The 17,582-nt window shown below is 45.3% G+C and overlaps 1 protein-coding gene across 4 annotated transcripts in view; it reads right to left on the reverse strand.

Annotated features, from left to right (window-relative positions):
• Positions 1–17,582, reverse strand: part of LOC107386332 (protein turtle homolog B) — a 132,410-nt gene that overhangs the window by 87,705 nt on the left and 27,123 nt on the right. For 3 of the 4 annotated variants that reach the window (XM_015960643.3, XM_015960642.3, XM_015960644.3), the window contains exons 3-10: positions 14,966–15,112; positions 10,598–10,749; positions 10,028–10,145; positions 4,469–4,610; positions 2,805–2,950; positions 873–1,015; positions 649–789; positions 446–562 (exon numbers count right to left, since the gene is read on the reverse strand). In XM_015960643.3, coding sequence (XP_015816129.1) covers positions 446–562; positions 649–789; positions 873–1,015; positions 2,805–2,950; positions 4,469–4,610; positions 10,028–10,145; positions 10,598–10,749; positions 14,966–15,112 — 1,106 coding nt within the window. The remainder of the gene's footprint in view (positions 1–445; positions 563–648; positions 790–872; positions 1,016–2,804; positions 2,951–4,468; positions 4,611–10,027; positions 10,146–10,597; positions 10,750–14,965; positions 15,113–17,582) is intronic. The other variant, XM_054730484.2, reaches the window with a different exon arrangement.

Consider the following 17,582-nt stretch of genomic DNA (forward strand, 5'->3'; position numbering starts at 1 on the left):
TTCATAAAAGAGCATAAAACCACAACGCTACAATATAACTGAGTAAAGACAGTTTCTCCTTACAATATGGCTGAGCCAGCCAATTTTCTTCACACCCTACACAAGCAACCCAATCACATGACAGATTTTAAACGACAGTCACCAGCCTGTATGCTCAGTTGTTTGTTTCCTCGTCAGTTTTTGAAACCTCTTTTCTCTTGTTTTATTCCTCTTACCATCACCAGTCTGTGACACTTCATTAGTACCATATAATTCAAAAGTTCCTTTTTACAAACCACATCTGCTCTACTTGTTATTTGCGTTAACAAATCAAAGCACTAGTTGTCGTAAGGTGTCATGTCCCTTAGGTTTGCTGTCTCTGGTCTAGGGTTTGATGGGTTATTTTTTTTATCTTGAAAGCCAAACTAGTAAATGTTAGCAAATGCAGGATGTGAGGGTGTCTTGCCTTCTGCCATGTTATGTTTGGAAAAGGGTCTCCCTCTGCCTCACAGGGGACGACCAGTTCTCTTCCAGCCTCTTGCCTGTACTCCCCTCCAGGAACCACGGAGAATTTTGGAGGATCCTGGCAGCAGTGGAACAAGTGGGACTGAGAGTTAGTGAACAGCAGCATGGGCTTTACACATCAGGTGTTTAAGCATTATGAAAGACCTTTAGCACCAAGGGAGCAGGAGAAGACCACCCCATGGAACCCAGGGCATTGTAAGGCATGCAGGCATAGGTGCCCAGGGAGTCCTCTGTCACCTCTGCCACACGGATGCTCCCATCGTCCATTTGGCTCCATCCAGGGTACTGTTGATGGAGATGTCATGAAAATAGGATCACAAGGTAGTACAAGTAAAATGAATGTATTCAAAGCTGCAGCACAGCATCACCTTATCTATCCGCAGAGGGAGGCCATCTTTTTTCCACTTAACCAGTGTTAGAGGGGGGTTGGCATCTACTGGACAGCGAATAATCCCTGGCAGACCAATGGCCACGTAGATGACCGGTGGCATGTTTACCACTCGGGCAGGATCTGGTAAAAACCACAGAGGAAATTAAATATCTCTTTTAGGGAAACTGCTGCAGGAGCTGGCTCGCCCACTCACTCACTCATGAACTCATGCATTCACTCAGTCTGAGGAAATCCACATCTGCATGGGGAGATCATGCTAACTCCACACAAAACCGTTGCAGCTGGGATTTGAACCTGCAACCTTCTTACCACCAATGCGCACCGTCACACAGCCCCCTACAGCGAACATTTAAGAGGGAATTCCCAGCAGAACAGTGTGATGCTTTGTGGATGAGAGGGTTCTGTGTAGCACTAGTTATTACACATGGGTGGAGGGAACCACCAGCAACAGGAGGAAGAGGAAGCTTAGCACGGGGGTGGAAGGAGGGAGAGCCAGAGTCTCAATGACGTAAGGCAGAGAGAGCTGTTGGCAGAGAATGGGTGACGAGTTGTGCAGCAGGAAGAAAGGTGTTATGAAAGTGAGGTGGTAAACCCACAGCTGCTCAACAGCTGTCCTCTGCAGCTCAGACTGCTTTCCCAGCCAGCACCCTTCACCCAGAGGGAAGCTGCCAGCAACACCACACACATGAATACCAGCCATGTTTCTAAATATAGCCCTGAGACAGCCCAATCACTCACAACACACTGGGTTTGCACTGCTAGGTGCTCAGAGGAAATTATTCTCTGTCATAGCTCAGATAAAAATAAAACACTTACGATCATCAGAGATGAACTAAATGGAGAGAGTTAGCAAGACTAGAGAACACAGTGAGAGCCCCCTGCAGTCTGGTGTGAAAACTCTCAGAACTGATGATGTAATCCCACACTCCTCATGTCTCCCTCCCTCTGGTGGATGGTGTCTACGTTTGTTAACACACACACACACACACACACACACACACACACACACACACACACACACACACACACACACACACACACACACACACACACACACACACACACACACACACACACACACACACACACACACACACACACACACACACACACACACACAGCTTTGGATAAAGTCAAGGCAAGTAATGAAATCTCTGCTGATCTGACTAACACTAGAGGGCGCCAACTGCTGCAACACTCACACCTGCTGCCTCAACATGCTTTTCAGCCCTCATGGACACTGTCTCTAAACCAGGCAACATGGCAGGTCTCACTACTGTCTTCTATACTTTTCCTTTCATTCTTGCTGAAACTCGTTTTTACAAATCACACCTGACACTTCTTTTCCACCCTCTCCATTTGGACCGTAGACCCTAATAAAGTCCTCTATCTCCTTCACTTCTCATGTAGCTACTGGTGGGCAGAACCACTAACAACATTGATCATTATTCCTCCAACTTTAAGTTTCAGGCTCATCAGCCTATCTGACATTTTCACTTCCAGCACATTCCTGACTGACCCCTCTTTCAGGATAACTCCTACTCCATGACTCTTTCCATTCACACCATCACATAAACATCTATGAACACGCCTTCCTCCTCTCCTCTGTCCAACACCAGTCCAATTTCAACCATCATTCTGTAGGCCCACAGCAGCACTGGTGGAAGGAAATCCCTGTTTGGGATTTGCATGGTTGATTGGGCTTGGAGTTTACATCAGATGCCCCTCTGCATTTATCCAGATTGGGAATCGTTGGCTTGTGACAAACAAGCAGTCAAGGGTCACAAAGCTCCCGTTAGGCCAAAGTTAGCCTGGGAAAAACAAACACACACACACACACACACACACACACACACACACAGAGAGAGAGAGAGAGAGAGAAAGAGAGAGAGAAAAGGAGGACACTCACATTGCACTGTTAAGAAGGCAGAGGCAGACGGTGGTCGGCCCAGGCTATTGCTGGGGGCACAGGTATATTTCCCGGCATCCTCTGGCTTCACTTGTGCAATGATGAGGGAACCATCGATGAGAATACTGACTCTCCGCTTAAGGTCACTACAGATATGAAAACAATTATTGAGATTTCAGTCTTTAAAATCTAGAACCCTTATTTTCTTATTGGGGGACATTAAAACGTCACTATTTGCAATGAGCAAAACAAATCCTCGTTGTTTGTATTTTCATCGGTTGTACATGAACGTGAGAAAATGTCAGCAAGCAGCAGCAGGGGTTTGGTCCTCTTCAGAGCTCCATACATTCCTCACCATCATGGTGAGAGTCCAAACTCAGGACAAGCTAGACCAGGGGTGCCCAATCCTGGTCCTAGAGGGCCAGGATTGGGCACATTTGACTGGTTTCTCTGCTCCAACACACAAAATTCAGTGGTTGAATCACCTGTGCAGCAGCTCACCAAGCTCTGCAGAAGTCTGCTAAACACCTGTTGATTGAAATCAGGTGTGTTGAGGCAGAGTTACAACTAAAACCTGCTGGATACTGGCCCTCCAGGACCAGGACTGGGCACCCCTGAGCTAGACGGATCGTTATGGAATGCAAGATTTCAAAGAAGTTTCTCAGCGGATGGGAGCCGAAGGATTCGAGCGGACGTCAGAAAGGTGTCGGGGGCAAGTGGAAGAAATTAGAGCCCAATATAGAAAAGTAAAAGACGGAAACAACCAGAGTGGAGATGGAAGAAATACATGGAGGTGCTACGACATGCTGGATGCTATTTATAGTCACAGACCAGCAAACCGAGGCAGATCTGGACTCAGAGACCGCACTCTGGAGTCGGAGCCTGTTGGTAAGCACTTCTTTTGTGTCTTTAGCTCTGCAGACCATTTATTCTAGCAAAAAATACAGAATAGTTGCACAGCTTATTAATGAAATCATGCATGATGGTTCGTTTAGCCCTGCCTGCCGACATGAGAGCCCAAACTGCGATTGAACCTCCCTCCTGAAATTGCAGACCCATATCGGTACACGCAGGTCCACAATTACCCGCCCTGCTTCGCCTGAAACCCGTACAGTGGAGCCGAGGCTCAAGAAGCATATCCAAGTTCTGGAGTGACCTAGCCATTCTCCAGATCTAAATCCAAAAGAAAATCTCTGGATGGAGCTGAAACTCTGTATTGCTCAGTAACAGCCCTGAAACCTGACAGCTCTAGAGGAGATCTGTGTGGAGGAGTGGGCCAAGATCGCTGTGGCTATGTGTGCAGACCTGGTCAAGAACCACAGGAAGCATTTGGCCTCTGTCATTGCAAACAAAGGCTTCTGTGTTAAAATGAACTCAGACAAATACTTATGTGCAGCAGTGCAATACGAATCACTCATTTAAACATCATAGTGTGAGTTCCTTCATTTTCATGCTGTCTCCGTCAGTGGGAACGCACCTACAATGAGCTTCAGACCCTCCATGATTTTGTAAATGGGAGAACTTGTTAAATTGCAGCGTGTTCGTTGCATCTGCATACTCGTTATAAAAGCCGGCTTGTTTTCCAAACATTAACATTTATCGTACTTCCTGCTGAATCTGGGAAACAAGACAGCAAACCAAAGTGAATGTGATCATAGCATTACTTCTTAAAGAAGACATTGTCCTCCTCCCAGAACCAGCTGTAGGTCAGGTTGCGAGGATAGGCCTCCGCCTGGCACGTGAAGAAGGCATCCTGCGAGATGTTCACCGTTATGTTCTCTGGTGGTGAGATGATAAACGGAGGGCCTAGTGGAGAGCACAGGGAACAGGTGAGCACAACAACAGCTCCCTTCGTCTCACCCGACATGAGGAACGCACTTCAAAGGGCCGAAGGGAGATTTTAACCAACATCATAACATTTTTGTAGACAGGGAACTCATTTCTGCTAAAATGGGATTAGAAAATATACACCACTAAAGTTTATTGTAGTAACTTTAACCATCCAGCTGGATGTGCTGGTTGGTTATTGTTTTGGGTTTCTGTAACTTCCACATCTTGATATCCACCATGCTCTTTCCCCACTCTCTAAGCATCACTCGTTTTTATTTTGGTACTACTCTCTACTTAGGTCCGTCCACACCTCCAGATTTGTTTCACATCTGGGATGTCTCAAGTCTGCCACTGAAGGAGCTGTCCATATCCTCCAATAGGCAATTTAAGCAAATTTACAGAAAAGCATCAAAACAGTTTCATTATTCAAGCAGCGTGATAATTAAAGGTGATGAAGGTAGTTCTCCTGATTGCACCTTCAGATAGAAAATGTTCAGATGTTTTCCACAATTTAGACTCCTGGGGCCTCATTCATCAGACGTTCGTAGAAATATTCCCATATTTCTTCCTATGAACAAAATTTAGAATGTTGGTACAACACACAACACCCCATAATGATAATGTGAAAAAGTGTATTTGTTACTCCCCTCGAGTCTTAATAAAGCTCAACTTGTTCTTTGCTTTTACTGACATTTATTTCGGACAGGAGGATTCTTCGACATGCCTTAACATGTAATGATGTCCAACCACAACCGATACTATGCCGTCAGAACTAAAAAAAAAAGAAATACAAACTTAAATGAATATTCTTTAGAAAGTCCTTAAGCATTATATGACGAACATTTCAACAAATCTAGAATATCACGCAATACTGGCGTATTTACATACAACGATAATAAACAAAAGAAATCTTTTACCTCATTGGGAATAAAACTTTAATCCTTACACCGTGAGGTAGTCCAAAAAAAGCACTCTTTTATTTAGCTTACTGTAGATGTGCAACCTCGTGGCTCGTCTCTTAATTGCTTGCTGAGTGTGCCAAGAAAAAATGCCCCCTTAGCAACTACAGACAGAACTATAGAAAAGGTTCCCATCTAATTGCACAGTTAGCACAAATACACATTTAAACATATAAATCTAATGAACAGAACATGAATTACTATTGAAATATTATTTCTCAATATTTCAACTACTAATTGTTTCAACATTAAATCCAATAAAATGAACTTTAATGTGAGAGTTGCCTTTGACGGCAGCTACAGTATTTGAAGTTGTTGCAAATTTATTAAAGATAAAAAACTTGAGAAAATCACATGAACTTCAGTATTCACAGCCTTTAATCAGTACTTTGTTGATGCACCATTAGCAGCAATTACAGCTTCAAGTCGTTTTGAATATGATGCCACAAGCTTGCCACACCTATCTTTGGGCAGTTTTGCCCCTTCCTCTTTGCAGTACCTCTCGAGCTTCATCAGGTTGGATGGAAAGGGTCATTTTCAGAACTCTCCAGAGATGTTCAATGGGGTTCAGGTCTGGGCTCTGGCTGGGCCACTCAAGGACATTCACCGAGTTGTTCTGTAGCCACTCCTTCCTTTGGCTGTGTGCTTAGGGTCATTGTCCTGCTGAAAGGTGAACCGTCGCCCCAGTCAGAGGTCAAGAGCACTTTGGAGCAGGTTTTCATCCAGGATGTCTCTGTACATTGCTGCAGTCATCTTTCCCTCTATCCTGAATAGTCTTCCAGTTCCTTCTGCTGAAAAACATCCCCACAGCATGATGATGCCACCACCATGCTTCACTGTAGGGATGGTATTGGCTTGGTGATGAGCGTTGCCTGATTTTCTCCAAACATAACGCCTGGCATTCACTCTCACCAGACCAAAGGATTTTGTTTCTCATGGTCTGAGAGTCCCTAAGGGGCCTTTTAGCTAACTCCAGGTGAGCTCACATGTGCCTTTTACTAAGGAGAGGCTTCCGTCTGGCCACTCTACCATACAGGCCTGATTGGTGGATTGCTGCAGAGATGGTTGTCCTTCTGGAAGGTTCTTCTCTCTCCACAGAGGACCGCTGGAGCTCTGACAAAGTGACCATCGGGTTATTGGTCCCCTCCCTAACCAAGGCCCTTCTCCCCCTTTCACTCACCCTTAGATGGCCGGCCAGCTCTAGGAAGAGTCTTGGTGGTTCCAAACTTCTTCCACTTATGGATGATGGAGGCCACTGTGCTCATAGGAACCTTTAAAGCAGCAGAAAGTTTTCTGTAACCTTCTCCAGCCTTTTGCCTCAAGCCAATCCTGTCTCAGAGGTCTACACTCAATTCCTTTGACTTCATGCTTGGTTTGTGCTTTGGCATGCACTTCTTCTTCAATGAATTAGGCAGGCTGGACACCTAAAAGGCGTATTGCTGCCACAACAACTACTCTCACCGCCGTGTCTGCACAACCCACCACAAACAACAAGCACACGGACACCCCACCCTGTAGACCACCCAACCACCGCCAATACAACCCCTCCACCAACACACACCCTCGTAAACACACCCACACCCCACAGTGAGGCTCACCCCATGCTCATTCCCCCTCCCTCATCATCACCCACCACCTTGGGCGACTCTCGGTCCCCTGTAGGCCTAGAGCACCCAGTCCCCCGCAAGCACGCAGTCCCCCAAACTTCCTCAGTGGATACCTCACCGAAGCCCAGAAAGGCCCCTGCAGCCACAGCCACCTCGTGAGCCACATCAGACATGTTCGATGCCACATGCTTCACCCGCCACAATGCCTCCACCAGAAACGCCAGAAACTGTCTCTTATCCCTCACTACCACCACCCCTCATCCCCACCACCAGTATACCAAGACTCAGCACAAGGCCCCGACGTTCCCCCCCACCCCAAACCCCCACACAACGCACCACCTGAGCATAAGAAACCTTACGCTCTGCCTGATACTTCTCCACAGCCGTCCTATACGAAGCACAACCTCTATAAGCCGCCTGATGAGCTCCACCACAATTACAACAGCGGAGCAGAAGATCACAGTGCTTGCCCTCATGGTCGCTCCCATACCTCCGACACCTCAACCCGTCCACACATACTCCGGCCACATGACCAAAGCCCTGACACTTAAAGCACCTCAAGGGAAGCTCCTCATAGGCCCTAACTGGGAAACTAAGATAGCCCATCTTGACACGAGCCGGGAGTTCCACCGCGTCAAAACTAAACAATGGAGTGGACCCACGTTTATAAAACCCAAATGTCCACCACCTCCTCCTCAGCATCGTCATTAGAGACACCATAAGCCACCCCCTTAACCAACCCACCAGACCGTGATTCCAAGATGACACTCACCCCCAAGAACTTCTCAAGCTCCCGGGCCCGGTAGAGCTGGGTCTTCGTCCTACAGGCCACCAACAACAACCCACCATAAACAACCGTTGCGTCTGTCACATCACCAATCATCCCTCTCAGCTCCCTGGACACCGCTAAAGGGTTATTGGTAAGAAAACGTGCCCCACCCGCCGCACATATATGGACCACAATGCCCTCCTGTGCAGTCCTCAGCTGCTTCAGCTGCGGATCCCCAAGTTGCAGGAGTTGTAACCGCGGTCGGGACGGAGGAGAGGTTCCTGTCAGGAATAAATAAGAACTTTAATTTGATTAATCATAGAGTAACGGGTAGTTATTTACATTTACGTAGTCGTTCTTGTTGGAGTTTGTTTTATTAGGAAATGTTGTCTGAGAGTACAGCCTCTTCTGAGCTGTCATTCAGTCTGGTTGCCTTGACAACGCGTGTATGATCATGGAGCGGAGGATGTTCTGGGGGGTTTCTCGGTTTCAGGTGGTTTATCTGTCGATCCACAAAGGATCCTAAATCCCAGCACAGCTCCAAATGGATCTCCTGTCAGCGGCTCACACGAACACGTTTACCCGAGCCGCTTCACAAGGACAACAATAATAATAATAATAATAATTATTATTATTATTATTATTATTATTATTATTAGTATTAGTATTATTATTATTAATATATATATTATATATTTCATTAAAATTATTAAATACATCATAAAAATGGGAAGAGTAACAATTGTGATTACAAAAAACACGACAACCATTTCCTCAAAAATAAAAATATGCGTTCATCATTTTAGTGTATCTGATTTCATAAAGAAACAACCTCCTGCAATAAAAACATCCAAATTAAGGCTTTCCTTCTGAGGCGGATTCATTCATTGGTGTGACTTACTCTGTTACAGTGTGTGTGTGTGTGTGTGTGCATGCGTGCGTGCGTGTGTGTGTGTGTTTGTGTGTGTGTGTGTGTGTGTGTGTGTGTGTGTGTGTGTGTGTGTGTGTGTGTGTGTGTGTGTGTGTGTGTGTGTGTGTGTGTGTGTGTGTGTGTGTGTGTGTGTGTGTGTGTGTGTGTGTGTGTGTGTGTGTGTGTGTGTGTGTGGCTGAAAGACTTTAAAGTTGAGCCTATTAATCTTTTTCCAGAGAAATAAACGAGCGCTCTGGCTCAGCACTGAGAACAGAGACATGTCAGCTCTAAATGCTATCGCTGTGTTGAATAAATGCACCAAACAATGAACATAAAACCTCGTTCCTGTTAGTGCGTTGCTGTAAGACAACAATGGCTGCTGCTGACAGCACCTACAGCAGGTGAGTGGGTGTGAGCATCCTCAGTATCGCCGAAGTTATCCTGAACATGGATCCACTGATGCTGTTTAAAACGCTATAGGAGACTACTGACTTCAGTTCCCTCAGAAACTATGAATAAATAACAATATTTTTTATGTTTGTTTGGGAAAATACATAAACGATTAAATAAAACCACCCCCAGTTCTACTTAGCTGATATATTTACTCTGAAGTTGCTGCAACATTTATGTTTAATGTGTTTCTTTGGACTTACTGCAAGACGAAATGACTGATATCCTTTTTTCTGTTTAAAACTTGACTTTCCCAATAACAGGTCGGGTGTATCGCTCATGTCCTAACAGCATCAGCAGGACTAACACAAACAGTGAACTTGCTTCATTTTCATAAGCAGACTTTGGATTTGGAACATTTTGCTTCATGTTCTGTTTTTCTGCTAGCCTGCCAAGCCAGACTTAATAAACATATTATTGTAACGTTGCAAAGCAAGAATTTAGTCCAGTTCACTAGGTACTATTCTGCACATCCATAGGAGAAAGCATTCTAAAAGAATATCCCTCTCAAGAATCCAGAATCTAAATCCAGCTCAGCATCCAGATGCATTATGGTAAAACCCGATATCAGGAACAGGTTTGCTTTAGTAACACGTGTTTATGCTTCAGGGTGTTCATCTCCATCTACATCCTCCTGGACTGATTCAGGAAGACTAAATTTATTTTGGTGTCTAAATAATGTAAAATGAGACCCAAACCTTGAACTAGCAGCCGTGTTGTGTGGACGGCCTCTCCCTGTGGGCTAAAGGCTCGACACATGTAGGTTCCTCTGTCTTCCCGGGTTATGGATAGCACCATCAGACTCCCATCAGAAACCTGAAAGACAGGAACCAGCCGGCTTTTTCAAAGGCAAAATTCAAAGTTCAGACGTTTAATGACACACGCCTGCATGCATGGATATTTTCAAACCCTAACATCTTAAATCTGTCCAGCTGCTCTTCTGGGCCCAGGCAGAACATCTGGAAGCTGGAGATCTTCCTTTCTACACGATCATATTTGACACAAAAATGACTAAATTTCTTATTATTTGTAAAAGCTGAATAAAAAGAGTGTTCTCATTTTAGAACTAAACCTTTTCAGTGTGGTCCTGATGCAAAATGACAGGGTTATTTAATTATTTCATAAATATGATAAATGATTCAACTGATCTGATCACAGCTTCTTCCCTTTAGCATTTGCTCTCTGGGGTTTTTATGAAACCAGAGAATGTTTGTAGATGAAACCCATCTTGCTGGCGTAGGTCGGTGACAACAAAAGGAGTTATCTACCTTGTACTTGGCACTGGTGATCAGCAGGCTGCCATCCCGCAGCCAGCTGACAGAGGGTTTTGGGTTGCCAAATGCTGTGCAGGTCAGCGTGATGCTCCCCCCTTCCTTGGCCTCGACGTACTGAGGTGGTGTGTCAGTGAATGTGGGAGGGGCTGAGGAGTCCAGGGAAGAGAAAAAAGATGTTGTGAGATGAAACTGAAATACATCGAGCTTAGAAGGAAAAAGAGTAGAATAGACGTGTTTTTATTCTGTTAGCAGACGGGTTTTTTCCCAAGAGTGACTCGCATATTAATCCCAATATTCATGTTTTTGGTCTGTGGGAGGAAACTGGAGAAAACTCGCACATGCACGGGGAGAACATGCTAACTCTATTAAGAAAGGAAGTAGCTGGGGTTTGAACCTACAACCTTGCTGTAAGCAACAGCGCTACTAACCGCTCCACCGTGCAGCCACTTGCTAATGTCTCTGGTATTGAAGGTATTGAAACAACTGAGCTGCAGGGCGGTTGGCCTGACCGTGACTTTCCGGTGGACATGTACGCGTCATGTAACGTCCACAATGCATAGGACGCAGCCCATCCTGATCTAGATGAGGAAGGAGCTCAGGGAATGAGTTCTTTACTGTAGAACAGGGAAATGAGGGCCTTGGCTCATAGGCGAAAATCCCAGAGGGGACTCTGGCATAAAGCTGTCCGCCCAAAAAAATTGAACATATAAACATCTTTAACAGTGATATAGTGTTGTCCAATGAAAGCAGAGCGCAACCAAAAAACCACTAATCCTCAAATCGGTACAGTCCACAAGCTGCTCCGATGCTCGTGGAGTTGGGAGCGAGCAGGATGAGAGAACCAGTGAGTTCATTACCACACCACTTGCTGAACAGGTGCTGAAAAACTCATTTTTCTCTGCTAAATGTTGTTAATTTCACAATAAAACATCCCTGTTAAGGGGCTGCAGCTCGTCTCCCCACTGGAGTCTCACAGTTGATCAAAAATTCTCCAAGTTGGCAGACTAAGAAAATGATTTACTGATATGCATCTCTAAGCTGGTTTTTCAGTTAACTTGCTCATGCTGGAGGCCCATCCTGCAAGTTACAAAACAGCTGTCACCATATGAGGTCACCATATCAGCTAACTGTGAGCTCAATTTCAGGTGAGCGGTGCTGAGCTGGGACAGCTGATTCCCAATCTGCAAGGATGACCTATTTAAGGAGCACACAGACGACACCTAGACGCCGGATGATTACTCACCTTGGGTACCAGCAAAAGAATGGTCTAAAGCCACATTTGAGTCTTCTAAGAAGCAATTTCGAGATTCTAACCTGTTCCCCTATCTCCAGCAACAATCCACCAGTCAGCAATAACTTCCTGGACCTCTTTCGAGCCACATATCTGTCTGCTACCCGTCTGCCAGCTCTCCCACCGCTCACCTCTCCTGGACCCCTGGCTGTTGCCTTTCGAGTGGTCTCACCCTTTTCCTGGAGCTCACCACCTCCTCAGATTCATCCTCGCTCCCCCACCAAGCTTCCCGCTACCCACAACAGTAAGCATCAAATCTCGCCTCACACCACCATGCTGTTTGACAGTTGAGTAACCCCCCTTTGTTTTCCAGAGTCTCACAAGCCTGAGATCAACCACCACACGTCGTGGTGAACCTTTAGTTTCTCTGTTTGCTTTCACTTCCTGGGTCATGACTGATTCTTCTTCATCATCATCATCATCAACCTTTATTTATAAAGCACATTTAAACGGCGACAACGCCAACCAAAGTGCTAACACGACAATACGTCACCAAACTAGATACAGCAATATAAAATAGATAAAACAAATAAAAACTATAAAAACAAAATAAAACAGGAAAGCACAAGGGTTAAACAGTCTCAGCCGGGAAGGCCAGGGAATAGAAATATGTCTTCAAACATACTTTAAAAGTGGGAAGGGAGGGGGCAAGTCGGACCGTCAGGGGGAGTTGGTTCCAAAGTTTAGGCGCACAAACTAAAAAAGCCCGTTCGCCACGGGCCATATAGCAGGCAGGAGGGACAAGCAGAAGGCGCTGGTCAGAGGACCTCAGGGTTCACTCCGGAACATAGGAACTCAAAAGATGTGCCAAATAGGAGGGGGCCATTTCATTAATAGATTTGTAAACCAACAGGAGAATTTTGAACTTCATCCGAAACCGAACTGGAAGCCAGTGTAAATTTGCCAAAACAGGGGTGATATGCTGCCGTCGGTCTATGCCCGTAAGAAACCTTGCGGCAGCATTCTGAACCAATTGGAGGCGTACCACTGAAGAGGAGGGAATACCATATAAAAGTGAGTTGGCATAGTCCAGACGTGACGTTACAAAGGCATGAACAACTGACTGAATATTGTTTTTGTTCAGGACAGATTTTAGTTTGGCCAGCCGGCGAAAATGAAAGAAACACGACTTGACTACCTGATTTATCTGTGCATCCATTAAAAAAAAAGCGCCCAGAGTGACCCCCAAATTTGTAATTGTCGGCTTCACCAAAACTGAAAATGAAGGGGGCAGAGATGGCTCCACAGCAGTGGGGGAGCAGGGGGCAAAGAGAATAGCCTCCAGTTTGGAGCTGTTAAGATAGAGAAAATAAGCCGAGAGCCAGGACCTGACTTCACTCAGGCAGTCAGTCAGTGGTTGCACAGGGTCAGCACATTTTAGGGCCAAAGAAAGCTGACAATCGTCAGCGTAGAGATGAAAATTTACCCGGAATTTTCTAAAAATGGCTGCCAAAGGTAAAATATATAGATTAAAAAGAAGTGGACCTAAAACGGACCCCTGGGGAACCCCACAAAAAAGAGGCGCCACTCTAGAGGCACAATTCCCGAGGGCAACATTAAAACATTTGCCATTGAAACAGGAGCGGAACCACTCTAAAGCTGTTCCACGAATGCCAATTAACTGCTCCAGTCGCTGTAATAGGATTGCGTGGTCGACAGTGTCAAAGGTGGCAGATTAGTCTAAAAGCACCAACAACACATGAGAACCAGAATCAGAGGCAAGCAAAGTATCATTAAGAACATGAATAAGAGCAGTCTCAGTGCTGTGGTGAGGGCAAAAACCAGACATAAAAATATCTAAAACATTGTTGGATGTCATGAAATTAAAAATCTGGATAAAAACCATCTTCACCAACAATTTGAAGAGGAAAGAGAGCTTAGATATAGGACGGTAATTGTTCAGGTCGTTAGTGTCCAAGCCTTGCTTTTTTAGAACAGGCTGGACCACCGCATGCTTAAACTCCTGGGGAACAATCCCCGTCCTAAGGCTTGCATTAAGGATCTCCAGGATCAGTTGAGCAATTACTGGGAAGACTTCCTTCAGGAAGCGAGAGGGCATAAAATCACAAGGAGAGCCAGAGGGCTTCATAGCATCCACTGTCTTCCATAGAGAGGAAGCAGAGACAGGGGGAAACGCTCAAAGGAATATAATGGAGAACAAACAGGGGCTTCTGGGTGAGAGGGAGGCAGAATCTGAGCCCTAATTGTGGCAACTTTAGTGATAAAAATAATGCAAAAATTGGGTGCATCTTTCCTCAGACGTATTAAGCAGAGGAACGTTGGGTGACAAAAGTGCATTAACACTGGAGTAGAGGACTCGCTGGTTACCCGAATATTCGGAAACAATGGCAGCAAAATAGTCAAAATGGGCCTTTCGAACGACGCGTTGGTAACGCCTTCAGGCCTCACGGAGAAGCTGGAAGGAAGCCGGAGATTTAACCTATATCCACCACCACTCACATCTCCTACATTCCCATCTAGCAGTACGGGTATGAAGGTTGAGCCAAGGGTCAGAGCGACAGCGGGAACGTCGCGATCTTAGAGGGGCAATCTGATCGAGCACGGAAGTGCAAGAGGCAGAAAAGATGGATAGGAGAATCTCAGGATCAGAAGAATCCTCATAGGAAAACAAAGAATCTGAAAATAAAGCAGAAAACTCAACAATTGAGGAAGGGGTAATGCGGCGAGCATGGCAAATCCCCACCTGCCTAGGAGAGACAGGCCGGGCCACATCCACAGAAAACAAAACAGGAACATGATCAGACAGAGAAAAAACATCAGGTCGAACCTCTGTTACATTAACACCAAAAGAAAAAACTAAATCCAATATGTGAGACCCCCCATGATTGGGGAAGTCAACCAACTAAGTCAGTCCACAAGAGTCAATTCAATTACAAAAATCAGCCACCAGGAACCTTCATGTCCTGGGTCAAACACCTCCACCCAAACAGGAAAACAGCAGGAGACAGACATGTTTTTATGTCCCTGCCCAAAAATTACTCTCTGAAATATTACTGCTTATTGTCCCTCCCCCTAAAAAATGAAATGGGATTTTGCCAGGTGATGCTTACCATTGACAGTTAGATGCACCCAGCTGCCATTGTGAAAGATGTCATACTGCTGCTCCAGCATCAGAACTTTACACTCGTACCAGCCTTGGTCGTCTGAATGCACGTTCTCTATCCGAAGGGAGGACTTGCCATGCAGACTGGCTCGACCTGGTGGAGAAACATCACAGAGAAATCCCACAGGGGCAAAAAAAAAGAATAGGTCTATGATAAACATGAGGAGGAAGTAGAGAAGAAAAGCTGAAGTAGAAAACGTGCCTTAAATTAATTTACAAAACATCAGTTCTGGGTTAGAACAATTACTGGAGAATTACACACACACACACACACACACACACACACACACACACACACACACACACATATTCTTTAGCTAAGGATTTAGATGATGTGTTTTTTTTTTATTTGATCCAACAGCTCCTTTTCACACAGTATTGGATGACATCACCGCATAGAGCAGTGATCCTTGACTCCCTTCCTCGAGGGCCGGTGTCCAGCGTGTTTTACTGTTTTCCTGCTTCAACACACCTGATTCTAGTGAGCAGGTGTTTAACAAGCTTCTGCAGAGCTTGATGAGCTGCTGAGAGGGTGAATCAAGTATGATGGATTAGGGAAACCACTAAAACATGCTGGATACCAGCTGTCAGGGAAGGAGTTTGGGGATCACTGGTCTAAAGCTTTGGGTACAGAGACTACAGGGAGGTCCTCCAATGGGTACGTTCGTACCTGCAAGACAGGATTTTTGTGTCATGATGGGTGAAGCTTCAACCCCCTGCGACGGTGGCACAGGAGTTAAGTGCTCACCCTGTAATCGGAAGGTTGCAGGTTCGAGTCCCCGCTCTGTCTGTCGCTGTCGTTGTGTCCTTGGGCAAGACACTTAACCCACGTTGCCTGCTGGTGGTGGTCGGAGGGACCGGTGGCGCCTGTGCTCGGCAGCCTCGCCTCTGTCAGTGGGCCCCAGGGCAGCTGTGGCTACATCGTAGCTCATCCCCACCAGTGTGTGAATGTGTGTGTGACTGGGTGAATGACTGATTGTGTTGTAAAGCGCCTTGGGGGGTTCCAGGACTCTAGAAGGCGCTATATCAAATACAGGCCATTTACCATTTTTACCCTGGGAGACACTCTGATAGGGGGAGCTAATTCAGTCTTTGTGTGACGACTGTAAGATCTACTTCCACCAGGGGGCAAGTGGCTCCATTTCACCACTATTGATCTCTGAAGGATGATAAGTCCTGGTCGGCCTCAAACATCTTGCATCTAAATGAGAGCAAAATGAAGTGATAATCTTCAGCCCCAGTGAGAAAGCTGGTCTGGATCCTAATGTTGACCTCGCCTCACTGGCCCCACAGGAAAAGATGGTCAGTACTAACAAGGGGTAAAAATTATGTAGCCCTCTAATTTGATGCAGTTAAAACCATTGTACAGTCTTGTTATTTCAACTTGAAAAGGCTTTCCAAGGCTACCCTCTCGTTCACTGTGGTAAGCTCCAATGTACAGGCACCAAGATAGTATGGCCACCCCTGCCCAGTGCTTCTCATTGGGAGCAACTCCAGAGTAAAACCCCTCTTAAAGGCACAACTTCGTAGCCTGGTGAACTAGACCCAATTCTTGCTTTGCAACGTTTGGTCTAGGAACGCTCCATTGGAACCTCCACAGCCCCTAGCAGCATTCTGGCTGGCCAGTCACAGCTCTCTAGATGGGTTTCAATCCTTTAGGGAGCTGTGATTGGTCTACAGTGGTGGGCCAATCACAGCGCTCTATCTGCTTTGTGGGCCAATCAGGGCCCTCTATTCGTCTGGTGGGCGGGATGATGCAACAGAGTGGAATAAGATGGCGACAGCTAGTTTGAAATGGCTTTTACATCAATTTTGGACTATTTGGACTTGGGCATTATTAGAATCAGGAGCAGATAGATGTACTTCAGCCATGTGCTGAGGTGAGTCCAACTATATCTAGCCAGAACCTCTCAACCTCACACACCAACTCATTAAGGGTAGAAACACTCTAATAATAACACCACAGATGTCTTTACTTTTGTTTTTTTATATTAAAATGTGTTTCTTTTACAGGAAATTGTTTCCAAGGGTTAACTTGCATGACCCATGCAGATAAGTGGATCATCGTTCCAGGTTAAAGTTTTAAACTGGTGTGTCTAATGTGTGCAGCCATGATGTCCACCGATCTTCACCAGCAGAGTTTTACATTTATAAAAGTCACATTTGTGTGATTTCCCATGAAGCTTCTATGTGTTTCTGTTCTTTTTCACCATGTGCACAACGTGTGCTTGCCATGAAGCCGAGTTCCCACTTGTAGTCTCCAACAAGTATATTGGTCTAAATCCTGTAAAGGATCGATTATTTTATGAAATGATTGAAAATGGTCCATGTTTTTTTGTTTGTTTGTTTGTTTGTTGTTTAATTTGTGGCACATCTAAGGATCAGTTTTAAAAAAGTGAAGCATTTTTATTATGTATTCTGATCACTTCTCTGGCTCACATTTGGTGAAATTAAAAAAAAAAACATTTACTCAAAAAATGTTTCTACAAAAATTAAGAATTTGGGATTGTTTATTTTGCTATTTATCACATAAGGTGTGATTTTTGTGAATGAAGTCACCACAG

Source organism: Nothobranchius furzeri, chromosome 10, assembly GCF_043380555.1.
Source record: "Nothobranchius furzeri strain GRZ-AD chromosome 10, NfurGRZ-RIMD1, whole genome shotgun sequence".
NCBI lineage: Eukaryota > Metazoa > Chordata > Actinopteri > Cyprinodontiformes > Nothobranchiidae > Nothobranchius > Nothobranchius furzeri.